General features: G+C 37.6%; 1 protein-coding gene across 5 annotated transcripts; it reads right to left on the bottom strand.

Moving 5' to 3' along the window:
• Window positions 1–395: 395 nt before the first annotated feature.
• LOC145228153 (uncharacterized) lies at window positions 396–14414 on the bottom strand. 5 transcript variants are annotated; one of them, XM_080093149.1, is made up of 11 exons: window positions 6081–14414; window positions 5762–6020; window positions 5254–5351; window positions 4824–5003; window positions 4455–4505; window positions 4234–4395; window positions 3934–4033; window positions 2468–2689; window positions 1822–1920; window positions 1492–1519; window positions 396–947 (listed from the first exon to the last, which is right to left on the bottom strand). In XM_080093149.1, exons 1-11 carry the CDS (start codon window positions 14338–14340, stop codon window positions 915–917), a joined length of 9492 nt encoding a protein of 3163 aa, XP_079949275.1. In that variant the 5' UTR covers window positions 14341–14414; the 3' UTR covers window positions 396–914. The 5 variants fall into 5 exon arrangements, 3 of the variants coding, with proteins under 3 accessions (XP_079949275.1, XP_079949274.1, XP_079949273.1); XM_080093148.1 differs by having other exon boundaries at window positions 396–944; window positions 5762–14414; XM_080093147.1 differs by having other exon boundaries at window positions 5762–14414.
• Window positions 14415–14425: the final 11 nt, after the last annotated feature.

Raw genomic sequence — 14425 nt, forward strand, 5'->3', positions numbered from 1 at the left:
GTACTGGATTTCTTGTTATATCTACTGTGTTATTGTGTGCTGTGTTTTTAAACATTATTAATCATTTCACTTGTAAAACGTTTATCAAAAAGATAAACAATACCCGATATAAAAGTTACATCTGAGTTTAAAAAACATTTGCTCAGTAAATTAAGAACAAAGAAAATGTCACAAAAGTGATTTTTGCTCATCAAAAGTCTCAAGCAACTGCCGCTTGTTTTGTTGCCTAGCATGTGACAAAAAAACGAGTCATATCATACATTTCTTGGTTAAGTGCTGCTTAAATGTTTCAGTTTATTAGGTTTCTTGCCTATAACTAATGCTTGTTATTGCTGTCATGTTGTTGTACTTAGTTTTCTGCGTAACTTCCATATTTAACTAAAAGATCCTACTTTCATTTTAAGAGAAACTTTATTTTGACAATATTGCACAAAATCATTGATATGAACTGAAACATGAAACAGGCACTAATTGCACATGACAGAAATAATCATACACATATGAGTAAGTTGCTACGGGCAACAAATCACTTAAATCCACTATTATCATTATTATGTTAAAATCATCACATGGTGGGAGTATATCGGCATTATATGAAACAATAGTTGTATGTAGGAAAATATACTCGGGCACAGTTACATGACATTGCATAAAAACTCTCGACAGTAACAAATCACAAAATCACAGTTGCTACAAAAGTTGACTGGTTTGGATTAGATTAAAAGTTTTATATGACAAAGTAAGCAATGAAATTCTCTACTGTGATGGATGCAAAACAGTAAATAAATATTTTCAGCATTGTAAACATGTAAGCCGCTAAATATGCTCCCAAAGTATTGAACAGGTGAGTCACTCCGGACTTTGTGTTTTGACGGATTGACAAGCTGTTTTGCTGTTTTTATTTCATTCGGATCTCATCTTGACCACCACCACTTCTTATTTACCTGCTGAAAATACATACAACATTTTTCACCTAATCAAACATCAGTCAAAGTTATGTTAATTCCATGAATATAAGGTTATTGCCAGGCATAGTTTCAGTAGTGGAATTCAAGTTCTGTTACAAAAAGTCCATTGACAGTAACCCGTAATGCTAACTGGTTTGCTGATCTCATAAAATTTCGTGAGACCGTTCTATAGAAACGGCTGAATCCCACCACTGCATGGTTCATAAACTGTCCTTTTGATCAACCAAACAGGGTAAACATGATAGGTTTGGTGTATAAGAATGATTATGCTGGGTAGTTACAATTACCCTGCTGAAGATGCACCAAATGAAATGTTGGAAACTCATATGAGTCAAATATAATTGACAGTTTAAGTCAATTCTTATTAAAGTATCTTTTTTGGCCCCAACAAATTAGTGCTTGCAATCATAATGGCCCAACATTCGTTACGGTAACATGTTGATTGTTTTAGGTGGACCTAATTGTGTAAATTATTGTGTTGTGTCCGAAGTAAACAGTAAAATCAAATGAATTGTTTTCTTACCTCGTCATTCAACGAATTGGAGCTCTTGCTTCAGTGAAACAAAAACAATTAGAAATTAAATCATTGTATTTGAGATCATTTTGGCAAACATTCATCGTGCACAATTAAAAAATCATTACAGTAACTCATAAAAATCATATTTGACCATTATCATTAGCTGCAAAACTTTATTACATAAATTGGCTGCCAATTTTTCAAAATTAAGATAATTGTTCAATCTTTTAGGTTTCTGCATTGAAATTATTGTTTGCAAACTACGATATTTATCAAAAGTGTTATTACCTGGCTATACCTTGTGGGATAAAAAGGAAATCTGTGGGAATGAATTACCTGGCTATATCTTGTGGGATAAAGAGGAAATCTGTGGGAATGAATTGTTTCAGCTCTGTGTGGTTTTTAACATTCTTGGTTTTCTTAAAAACCTTTCGGCTGCAAAAAAGGTTTGTTTTTAGAAAAACTGTCAACCGGATATCGAAGTGATAAACAGAATAAATGCAACTGTACATGGGTATAACTTGTTTAAACTTTTAAGTTTATAGAGTCGCCTACCTGTAAAGGACATCGAAACGTCGGAATAAAAATACATTTGCCCGAAGAGCTCTATAAACTTGACATTATGCCTGGCAGCAATAGCTTATGTATTGTTTAAACTTTATGACAAAGTTATTTGATTTTTTGACAAAGCTTGTCTTGTGATGATGCTTGGGAAAATTACTGACACCCACCAGATGATTGTTTATGGAAAGTGAGTTTCAATTCGTATTCCATTACTATTTGTTACCATTAGAGCTATTACATTGCTGTGACCAGTTTGAATTGCGATAATACTAAATCACAACTACCACACAAGCAAAGGTGTATGCTTTAAAATGACTATTTAAAGTAGCATGTACAAACTACGTTACAAGAACAATAGCAGTTTGACTTAATGTAAAATCCACTTTCTTTGTTTATATATAAGAATTGTTTCGTTTACCTTAGAAACATTCTTGTCAGGCCAGTGAGTGTTTTGAAGTAAAACGAAGACTGAACGACGTAAAATCCCTTTAAATTCTTGCGCAGATGATACGGAACCTGCAGATGAGACTTCTTCAGCCAGGATGTGCTGGGAAAATGATTTTTCGACACTGACCCGTTGAAAAACACAACCACGTAATCCTGATGTTGTACGAGAAGTTCCAACGTTGAAACCAGGTACCTTAAATATTACAACAATGTTTCTAAGCAGATCTTTCACAATACAGTACACCTCCGTGAAACAGCATACGCTTAATTTGCATCTTTGCCTAATTTGAAAAAAACATAACTTGAGGTACAAATGATTTGTACTGTGGTGGGGCTATAACTAATCAACATCAGCTAATCCAGATCTTCACTAATTGCTTGTTTTTATTGGGTTCGGATTAAATGAGCTTCAAATATTCTATTGTGTTGTCAATAATAACTAGAAGGGTGGCTTAGCACATTTTACTATAGCATATACACTACAACCTATTCTGCAAACTGTAATATATTCTCTATATTTATTTATATTGGGTCCCATATTAGCCAACATTTTTTATAATCTTGATTTGTTTCTGCAGGCAGAAACTCATGGGTCCCCAAAACCGCAAAGTTGTAAACAGACAACCATAAGAAACGGTGCTATAAAGTCAAACACAGTGATTGGTAGTGTTCCTAAAAAAAAAGTTATGTAAAGTACAAACTGTCTAAATCTCATGCAATTGAGACATTGTTATAAGTTTGTGTGCCTAAATAGCATAAAACACTGACATCTCAAAATGGCATATTACACAAACTGTCAAAATGTATTGTTGATTAATTCACCCATTTTGGGGGGTTGGTAGGGTAAATAATAGGGCTGCAGGGTGAAACACAATATTCGACAGCTACAAATGCCAAATTCATAAAACTATCAAAAATTCATCCAAATCGGACGTTTTTTAAAAAATAGGTGACTTAAGCAGTAAATATTGGGCTACATGGTGAAACACAATAATCGACGCCCTAAAATGGCATAATGAAGAAACTGTCCAAATTTCATCCAAATCAGACATTGTTTAAAAAATCACCCATTTTAGGGGTCTACTGGGGTAAATATTGGGGCTACAGTGTAAAACACAACAAACGATGCCCTAAAATGGCACAATGAACAAACTGTCCAAATTTCATCCAATTCGGACGATGTTCAAAATTTACCCATTTTAGGGGGCTAGTGGGGTAAACACTGGGGCTATCGAGTCAAACAAAACAAATGGCACATCTACATAATTATATCTACCATCTGTGAAAATTTCATCCAAATCCATCAAACATTTCAAGGCAAAACGAGGTGGACAAACTTTGGGGAGAAGAAAAAAAAAGAAAAGAAAAGAAAACAAATCGAGTAAAATCAATATGTGTCCCCTTCAGGGAAGGGGACCCATAATAAGTTTTACTCACAGAAAGAGATTGTCCATCACCCAAATGTAGTTGGGAACACTAGAGTCAGGAAGATATCGACCAAATATTTCCACGATAGCTTGCTTTTCCTTGTAAAATCCTGTTAAAACATGAAGTATTGTACAAGTATTGTAGGCTTTACTAATTTAGGATGATTAGCTCAAATGTTTAAACTAGTGATTAATATTGTGCTGCTACAGTTTTTACTACCAAACAAAATGACTCCTCTGTAAAAATAGTTACATAGTTTATACTTCAGTGTTAAGGTTAATGACACGGTCACACAGAGTTACATTCTACCTCCATGGGAGATGACTCGTTTGTAATTCTGAATTGCTCTCCCGTCAATCCTGTAGTCTTCGTTTCCAATAACAACATTTTCCCAAACAGGATCTTCCTTCATTGTTGCAGGAATCGTGGGAAGCAAGATTTCTGGGTCTGTTTTCTCACCATTGCTGGAAGCTGCAGAGTAACATGGGACATTACAATGTTGAAAGAATGAAGAAGTTACACAAACTAACCTGCTGCTGAAGAACTGTTTGAACCGATGCTTGGTGCAGATGGTCCATCAACTGAAACAAAAAAGGACGAGAAGGAACTGATACGAGTGTGTAATAATTTTCTTAGTTTAATAAATTGACTTAAACCATGGACAGTAATAGATGCCTTAAAAACATCTTATAATGCATTACATCTAATTCTGGAACTAGCAATAACTAAAACCCATTTTCATCGAAAACAGAATTTATTGTTTTTACCAATATACTCGTAAATAAATACAGAAACTTTGAACTGTTAAAATATTAACAGGCTATTGCAACATGCCAATTTTTTTTAATTGTGTTGTTATGTTGTATCACCATGCTACACAACAATTTTATAAACTGTACCTTGTGTTTCCTGTGTAGGGGTTTGAACATTAATGTCATCGAGAGCAATTGAGAGGACCAGAGATGATGGAGGAACAATTGATCTTCGTCGTAAAGAGGAAGTTGGTGAGACCGTCTCGTTTGTTGCATCCCGGTCATCTGCGTCGTTCTTTAGATCAATGCTCACCAACTCGGCCTTGGCTGAAATCCAAAGGCAATTTTGTTTTTAGTTTATTCATTTATGCGACCTGTTTATTCACAAACAGAGGAATCTAAACAGTTGCACAAATAATTAAATTATGCTATAATCCATATCATTTTTTTAACAAATGGATTTCTGTATTGGATTCTTCTGTATTTTTTCTATTCTGAATTTCTTCCTAACATGGTAAAATTAGTCTGGGTAAAATTATAGTTCGTACAATTTTATTTCCAGCAAACATGGTCATACCTGCGTTGAACTGTTCCTGTGTTTCATTTTCATCCTCTGAGGAGTCGGTCAACATATCAATGCTTCCAATAGTGTCGTATCTCACACGATTTGTTTCTCTGAAACCAAAACAGGTGAGATATTTAATTGAGTTATATGTTTCTGACTACAGGATTTTAGTTAATAATTATTTTGCTCATCAACTTATTTGGACATAACCAAAGCCAGAAATCAGCAAAAGTTTAAAAAGCCAACTCTATAAACTATTCAAATGTCCGTTTAAGCAAAGACATAAATATGACAAGACCAGTGGTGGGGTTCAGCCGGTTCGCACCGGTTCTATAGAACCGTCTCACGAAATTTTATGAGATCAGCGAACCGGTTAGCATTACTGGTTACTGTCAATGGACTTTTTGTAACAGAACCGCCTAAAGATGTGACTTTTGTGATAGAAACGGGTGACAAAAAATTTGAATCCCACCACTGGACAAGACCACCATTCATATTCAGCATTTAAGTGTTATTTCACCTTGTAAATTCTTGTTCTTCTTCTGTGTTTGTTCCAGCCTCATCTGGTTGCAGATGCAATTTCTTCAAAGGTTTTACTGAAACTGGGTCGGCAAAAATCTGATCGCCCACATTCAGGTCCTGGAATGAGTTGGTAGGGACACGATATATCTGATCTACATGTTCACTTGTGGCCTCATCTGTCACTTGCACCAGATCAGCTTGGTCATGCGTCTTGGCATCAGATTCTTCTGTTGCCAGTTCAATTTTGTCAGCAATATCTGTTATCAACTGAGGGTTGTTGTCTATTTCACCAGTGAAAGAAAAGGGATCAAAATCACCTGCTGCAGTAACGTCAGATTGAACCACATCTTCCAGCTGCTGTTCTGAATTGACATGATTATCAACCAGTACCTCTTGAACCTCAGTGGTGTCTTGATTTTGTGCACCAGCCTCATCAACATGAACATTGTTTGGAGCATTCAATAGACTTCCCTCGTTGGTTGTGAAATCTTGATTTTGTATTTCAACCTCATGAACAGCTCCTTGAGTATAAGGCACACTCTCCTCAACTGTGGTGGAATCTGGTCCTTTCTCACCAAACAGAGATTCATCAATATGACCTGGAAGAAGATTAACTTCAGTTGTCACTTCAACATCTGACACCTCCTTGAGTGGAACTGTTTCATCAAGTTTAACTGGGATATTTTGTTCTTCAAGTTCTGCAGCATTTTCTGTTTGTTCTAACACAATTTCCTCGATGCCTGTAGAATGTAGTTCTTGTTCACCAAACAGGGATTCATCAACTACTACTCGTTTATTTTGTTTGTCGGATTCTGTACAACTTTCATTGTCATCAGGCTGCAAATTTATGGCTTTGTCAACTGGCATTCCATCTTCTGGAACACTTGTTTGTGACTTTATACTGGTCACCATACTCTCTACTTGGTTTGCAGGGGTCAGGCTGTCTATAAGTTTTGTGTCAGTGTTGGGATTTCCATTATTCAGTGCCACATCATCACTAGCAGGAGCTTCAACCAACACAGCAATGTTTTCCCTTTCCAGCATAAAGTCAGCTATCATTGGTTTGAGTAAATTATTTTCATCCATCAATTTTTCTGCATCTCTGTTTTCCTCTTGGGTAGGTTCAGTGGGTTGAAATGTCATTTCTTCATTGCCAATCATGGGTGCATCAGTATTTAGGGGAAATTCTGAGGCATCTCTGTCAATACTACTTTCTTTAGCATTGTTTTGCAAATTTGGCACCGGCTCACTGGTAGGGAGATTCACTGGGTCCAACAGGTCTTCAAATTCCAGTGTGTTTGCAGATATTGTATGTTGTTCATCATAGACTTGCTCTTCCTTGTATGTCTCTGTTTTTGCGGTGATCTCAGTTGATACAGCAGTAACCATTTCTTCCAGATGTTTTTCCTCATCATGTGTAACAAGGTCATCTTCGTTCATAGACACTTGGCAGTTTTTAGCTATCTCTGCATCTTCAACATTTTCTTGCTCTTGTACACTGGTATCCAAAGGTGTTAACACCTCCTCTTTGAAAATGTCATGATGTTCCACATTTTGTGCCGATCCAATACCAAGAACTTCAAATGATTTGCTGTCAAGATTAGTATCAATGTCAGGTGAAGAATCCATGTTATTTGTATCATCGATGTTGTTGGGTTTAACATGCACTGGAACTGTAATATATTTTTCTGTTGTTTCTCCCTCGCCAAAAGACAACAAATTGTTATTATATTGGGAAATGACTTCTTGATTGTGTGTGACATCTGGTGTTTCAGTATCAATGTCATGTTGACCTTGAAGCATTGGAGTAGGACCTGTTTGGGACTGAGTTGCTGTTTCATCGTCAAACATATTACTAGGCCCTTTGTCTGGAGTTATTGAAGAAACGTTACTGGTTTCATCTGTTGTTTGTATTTCGGGCAACATATTGACATCATTTTCTGCATTTGTTACTGGAATAAAATGTTCAAACAACTTGTCACATGGCTTGATTTCACCTGGCTCTAGCAACTCTACATTCTGACTTTCCTCATGTGAATGGTCAATGGTAGTTGTTCCAACGCTATCTTCTGTCACAGCAAAATCAACATTACGGCTCGGCTCAAGTGTATGGACATCACCGCTACTTGGTTGGTCACCTTTCTTCACCAAAGAAGTCTCACCATCACCATCGCTTTCCTCATTGGCATGAACAATAGTAGTTTTTCCAATGCTATTTTCCATCCCGACTAAATCACCATCACTGCTTTCATGAATGGCATCTTGTATTGAATCTCCTTCTAAGTTTTCATTCCGTTCTATTGTATTAATTGTCCAATCCGTTAAATCATTATCGGTAACTTCAGCTTTAAGATCTGTCACATTCAATGGTTTTGGTGTCTCCAACATATCTTTATCATTTTCTGTTGGCACTGAACCTTTATCTTGAATCAAATTTTCTCCAGAACTTACAATAGTGGCTTCATTGAAGAAACCATCATTTTCTTTCTCATCTGTAGTACTGGTTGTTTGATCTTCTGAATTTTGTGTCTGGGATGTATAGACATCAATTAGGTCAGTATCAGCGATTTTCGATTCTCCAGATAATATCAGTTGTTCATTAGTGGTGCTTGGTTCAGTATATGTGTCTTTCCAGTCCTCATAGTCGCTAGTTTGATCAAGAATGCACCAGGAACCCTCTGTGGTTGTTGGGCTTTCATCCAAATCCTTTTCTAATTGTGATTTTCCGTCTTCAGGAAAATCTGATTCTAGTGGTTCCTGCAAACTTGAAACACTGTGTGAAGTTGGGTTTGTTGAGAGCAATGTCTCAATCTCAGCATTACCGGGAGCCTCTGGTGGAGCCAAACATGTGTCTAGTGATTCCTCTATGCCACTGGAATCGAAACCAGCAGATCTTTCTCCCCATAAGTGGTTATATTGAGTGGCCAGATCATCATCATCATCATCCAGTTCACTATCCATTAGATCTTTCATATTTTCTTCAACCAAATCTTTAATTTCTTCAAAACTTTTTTCACTTAATCCATCTGACTCCTGATCCTCGTCATTTTCTTCCGGCTCCGACTCCTCCTCAATGACAGGCAGCGTGTTGATTGGCTGCCCACTTTGCTGGAATTCCTCCCAATCGGAATCAAATGAAACCAACGTCCCAGAGCCCACAACTGATCGCAGATTATTTAAGTTGGTCTGACCAGCAAAAAGAGATTCCTCAACAAACACCTCATTATTCATTTGCTGTAAGTCATTGTTCAGAGCATTTTCTACTTTCGCTGAGTCATTATCTTCAAGCATGTCATCAGGCTCCATAAAAACTGTGCTGGGAACAATGTTACTCTGTACATTCACCGGTTCATGTCGCAGGTATGCAGCGTTCAAATCGATTTTTCTCTTTTCGCGAAGTGGAGCAACAGGTGTGCTTTCGAATGGATTGTCATCGAATTCGAGAGATATCTGACTGATGTTATCTCCAAGTTGCATTTCACCACAATCAGAATCATCCAAATCAGACACGTTTATCTGATCCGAACCAAACAAACTTCCCTCTTCTGAAGATGATGGCAATCGTTCTTCATCCTCATGAAGTTCAACAGGAGCAGTTTCCACTTTATTTATGAAGCTGTTCTTCTTATCAGTTTCTGCTTTTGCGACGGCATCGTTGGTTTTAATTATTAGACTATCATCTGTTACATTTGACTCCTCTGTATTTTGTTGAACAAAACTTCCATTTTCATTTGGTGATTCACTTTTTTCTTCAAGCAGATTTTGCAAACTACTTTTGTTAACAAAAGTTTGATCCGAATTCCCTTGCGATCCAGATTCACTTATTCCTTTTAGGTTCATGTTTGTGTCTTGGGTATCAATTAAGACAGATTGATTTTCTGTGTCAAAGCCAAGAGGTATTTCAAGGACATTTGTGTCATTCAGAAGGCCAGGATTTATTTGAATATTGAGGCCAATCTGTTCACAGTCCCCAGTCACACTGGCCACATTAAACTCTTCTTCAATTTCTGCTACGTTTATAGCAATTTTCTTTTTTCCTCTTGGTGGAGCCATTGGCATGTTTTCTGACAGATTCTCAACCAGTTTTGTCGCTTCTTGATTTTCGATGCTGAACATTGCCGTTGCTTCCAAATCATAGTTAATATCAGTTACATGTTTTAGATTGGTGCTGCAAATGCTTGATGATATCTCCTCCTCATCATGATTGGGTGTAACATCTAGCAGCATATTTCCTTGTTCCTTGTCTTCCTTTTCCGTGGTGTCCACTTTGGTTTGCTCAATACTTTCAAATTCCAAATCCTTTAATGTTGCATCTGGCTGCAATTCCTCTGTGGTGAGTGTGTCAGGATGCACGTTGAAATTGTCAAGTGGGAATTGTTCTGCTGAAGATGAAGTTTCTGTCAGTTCTAAAGTTGGGAAATCAGGTTTCGTCGACATTACAAGGTCAACAAGTTCATTATTCTGTGGAGGATCCATAGGTTTTGTAAATAAGTCTGCTTCACCATTCTGATCAACCCCTTCATCGACGACTTTATTGACATCTAATAACTCTTCCTCAAATTTCTCTTTTTTAACAGACTTCTTTTTTCCTCTAGGTGGCGGTGCAGGATTCCCTTCATCAAGATGTGTGTGCAGTTGTAAAGTTTCAGGTGCAGCAGGACTACTTTTTTCTTCCTCAATGCCTGGGATCAGCACATCTACTACATTGGTATTTGTTTGAGGGACTTGATCTTCAGTCCACTTAGTAGTGCTGTAGGGTTGTAGCTCATTTTCAAGGTGACCTTCAGTTAACTCATCCTCCTGGACAACAGTGTTGTCAGGAATATCAGGCGAAATAAGCAGATTTGCATTAGAATCTGGTTCCTTTGTAGTCATAACAACAGCACTATTATCCTCTATTTCATTCGGGAAACCAAGCTGTTGACTTGTTGAAAGTTCTAAAGTAGTGAATAGGTTTTGGTCAAAAGACATGTCAACAACCAAAGTAGAATCTGCTGGAGTTTCAGGCACAGATGTTGATGAACTAATTTCATTGCTACCCCTTGAACTTGTAGTCATTGGTGCAGTTCCAAATGTGTTGTTGTCATGTTCAAGAGAATCTTGACTTACGTTGTCACCATTTTGCATTTCATCAAATCCGGTGTTCGCCACTTCCAGTTCATTGCCAGGGATTTCTGAATCCACAAGATTCTCACCAGTGTTTTCTTCTAAAGAAAAAGGGTTCGTTGGCGTATGTGTCTGGAACAAATCTAAATTATAGCTATCTTGTTGTTTCCCAATGTCCATCTCCTGTTTTGAGTTGGGTTCTGAAGCTTTGTTTTCCACAGAAAGAAGAGAAAATGTCTGAATATCTGCCTGATCATCTGGTGAGGATTGCAACAAATCAATTTCGGTGAGTGTTTGGACACCATTATTCAGCACATTTGTTTCATTGTCAGGTAACTGTTGAAACATGTCAAGTTCATTTACTGTTTCTGGGTGGGCAATTTCAGTTAACTCATCAGAGGGTTTGTTGTCTTGGGCAATTGGTTGTCTCTTCTTTTTTCCTCTTGGAGGAGGAGCAGGATTCATAACTTCAACATCTGGATGCTTCCTTTCATCACTGATACCACTTGTGGAGAATATCGACTGATTTTCTAGCAGTTCTTTGATATTAAGCGTCTCATGAAAAATACCCTGACCAGACTTATCACTTGTGGACGCTGACTGATTTGTATCCAGATGGCCAATACTCATCTCATGAGATATATCACTTGGTAATTGTTGTGAATCAATTGGCCCTAAATGTAGTGAAGCATCGCAAAACACAGGTGATGTTCTTTCTTCACTTGTGGACACAAGAGGTGTCGGCTGACTATCAGGCATTGTACTGCTAAATGGGTGTTCCACTTGATCAATGAGGTCTGTATCAAATTTCTGACTTGGTGCTAAATCTGAATCAGCTTCAAAAAAGTTTAGGCTTTGTTCACCAACATCAGGAATTAGTGTTGGTGCAGCAACTTGTTTTGCTGCGTCTGTTGTTTCCCCAATTTCACCCAAAAGGGATAGATTTGCTGGAAGCTGCAAACTATATTCATCCATGTTTAGTTCTTCATGTAAATGATTTGTTTGAAGATTCTGTTCGGAGTTTAATGGGGCCGATGCAGTTTCCACTTGGAGTAGTGATGACCACTGGGTGTCACCATGCGCAGGTTCACTGCCACTACTGGTTTCCGCAACAACACTTTCCTGCAAGTCACCATTTTCAAGTGGAGTGATACCTGAACTGCTTAATACATTGACTGGTTCTCCTAGTTCAGGTTGGAACAGGTTTTCACTCTTTGACATTGTGGCATCAAGTGGTAAAGAGCTTTCTATAGCTTCTGGCAATGAATCATTTGCAATTGAATTTTCCACTGATGTTGTAATATCAACCTCTGTTTCCATTTGGTCATTATCCGGCAAATTAGTATCAATGTCTGCAGTGATCGGCGTATCCTGTTTCAAGTCGCTATTGATTTGTTCCTGTTCTGGTGGATCCACTGTTAGTTGACTTTCTAATGGTTGGACCACAGTATCAACTTCAGTACATTGATTGCTTGGTTCCATTTGCAATGCACTTGTTTCTGCATCAGAAGCAACACCTTCAGTAAAATGCATATCCTCATTTTTTATCATGTTTACACCGTCATCATCTGTTGTTGGAATACTTATATTATCCTCTTTTGCTTTGGTGACAACATCTTCTGCAAGTTCATTTAGGTCTGCATTACCTCCACAATCTTCAGTATTTGCTTCACTTGCATCAAGTTGGGCATCTCCATCTGGAAGCAAACTTTGACCCCTCAGAGTTTCACTGATTTGTTGATTATCTGGATTTGCTTGTGCTAGCTGCAAGGTGTTTTCATGTTCATGTGGTTCTTCTTCTATACCATCGCTTTCATTCTTAGCTGGGACATGTTCATGTAAGACCTGAGAGCTGTTAATGTCTTCTTCAAATGTCGGGTTTTGATGTTCTTGTTTCGAATCTGAAACTTCATTATTTCCATCAGAATCAGACGAACATAATGATTTCACACAGTTTCCCATTTCCACCTCACTTTCTGGTTTTCCCTCCTTTGCCTGGTCATCTGACATATTTGTCCAGGACATGTTGTCTTCCATCTCTGATTTGTTTACCTCACCAACAATGTAAACATCATCTACAGATAGCAGTCCATTGTTTACTTGATTCAAGTCAGGCTCAAACATTCCTTCCTGTCCATCAAATGGAGAATCATTGCTTTCAGTTTGACTCATAACTGGAAATAAATTACTTTTTGAAGTTTCCGAGCTCTCTACATTATCCACATTGCTCAACAGGTGACCTTTAGTTGACACTGTAACAATAGAATCAGATTCTATTATTGATTCAGGTTTATTGACATCACAAAGAGTGGTGATGTCATCATTTCGTTGGGACTCAGCTGGGTGAATATTAACTCTTTCGTCAACAAAACCGATTTCATCCGATGCTCTGGACAGTTTACCACCTTCCAATGGACCTGCACTGATTGCGTCGGTTAAATTTATAGAGTTCAATCCATCCTGGCTGTCTTTAGAACTCTCTAATGCCTCACTTCCATCCATAAGTGATAGAAAATCCAAATTATTGCCACTATGGCCTGTGGTTAAATTGTCGGTCTCTTGATCAACAGTTTTTTGCACTTCTCTGGTTTCAGTTTTTTCTTGTTCGGAACCAAATATGTCCATGAAATTATCACCACTGATTAAGTTTGTTTTGTTGGTGGTAAATCCATTTTCAGCATCTATTGAATTTGTGCCACTTTGTGCTGGTTCTTTATGTTCTGCAATTAATTGAAAATCAACTTGGTTTGTGGGTGACATCGGAAAAGCAGAAGTCAACGCAAAATCTAGTCCTAAGTTATTATCAGGTTTCATGTTATCATCCATGTTTGGCACAGATGTTGAGTCAGCAGTTTTGTTGTTGGCCTGGTTATCTAACATCAACCAATCAAAATTAGAAGCAGGCTCAGCATGTGATGGGTTGTGTAAGTTTTCTGTAGTTTCGGCAACATTTTGGGTTGCAAAGAAATCCACTAAATTACTTGTTTCAGATTGTTGTGCTGCTGTATCAGCTAGTGAAGGCACAATTCCAAATACTGGCTCATTCCGTTCCACAGCTTGCACTTTGGTTGTTGGTGGGTTGTCAAATAAACCTAGTAAATCTAAAGGCTGATTCTGGGTCTCGTTAACTGGAAAAGCAGCAGAGTTTTCACCTTGAACTTGTGAGGTTGAGGTGATGTCTAACAAACTAAATGCATCAAATTCTTGCCCTGTACTTGTCGCTCCACTTTCTTGATCATTCCCTAATGATAACAAATCATAATAGTTTTCATTTTGTTGCACAGATTGTCCGCTAGAATTGAAATCAGTTGTATCCAAAGTGCTGAATATATCCAATACTTCATCCGAGTTTGTTACAATTGCCTCATTTCCCAATTGAACTGGTGTTTGTGTAGACAAAGTAATCTCGCTTAAAGCTGAAGTGTCATCAGAAGCACCATTGACATCACAATGACCGTAGGGTGATGTCATACTTTAATTGTGTGCTCATAAAAATCTTTATTTGTAGAACTCCATATTTTCCAAAAGCAGTTTTCAATTTACAACTAAACAGTTA

This window comes from Phallusia mammillata, chromosome 5, assembly GCF_965637545.1.
Source record: "Phallusia mammillata chromosome 5, kaPhaMamm4.hap1.1, whole genome shotgun sequence".
In the NCBI taxonomy this organism is placed as follows: Eukaryota; Metazoa; Chordata; class Ascidiacea; order Phlebobranchia; family Ascidiidae; genus Phallusia; species Phallusia mammillata.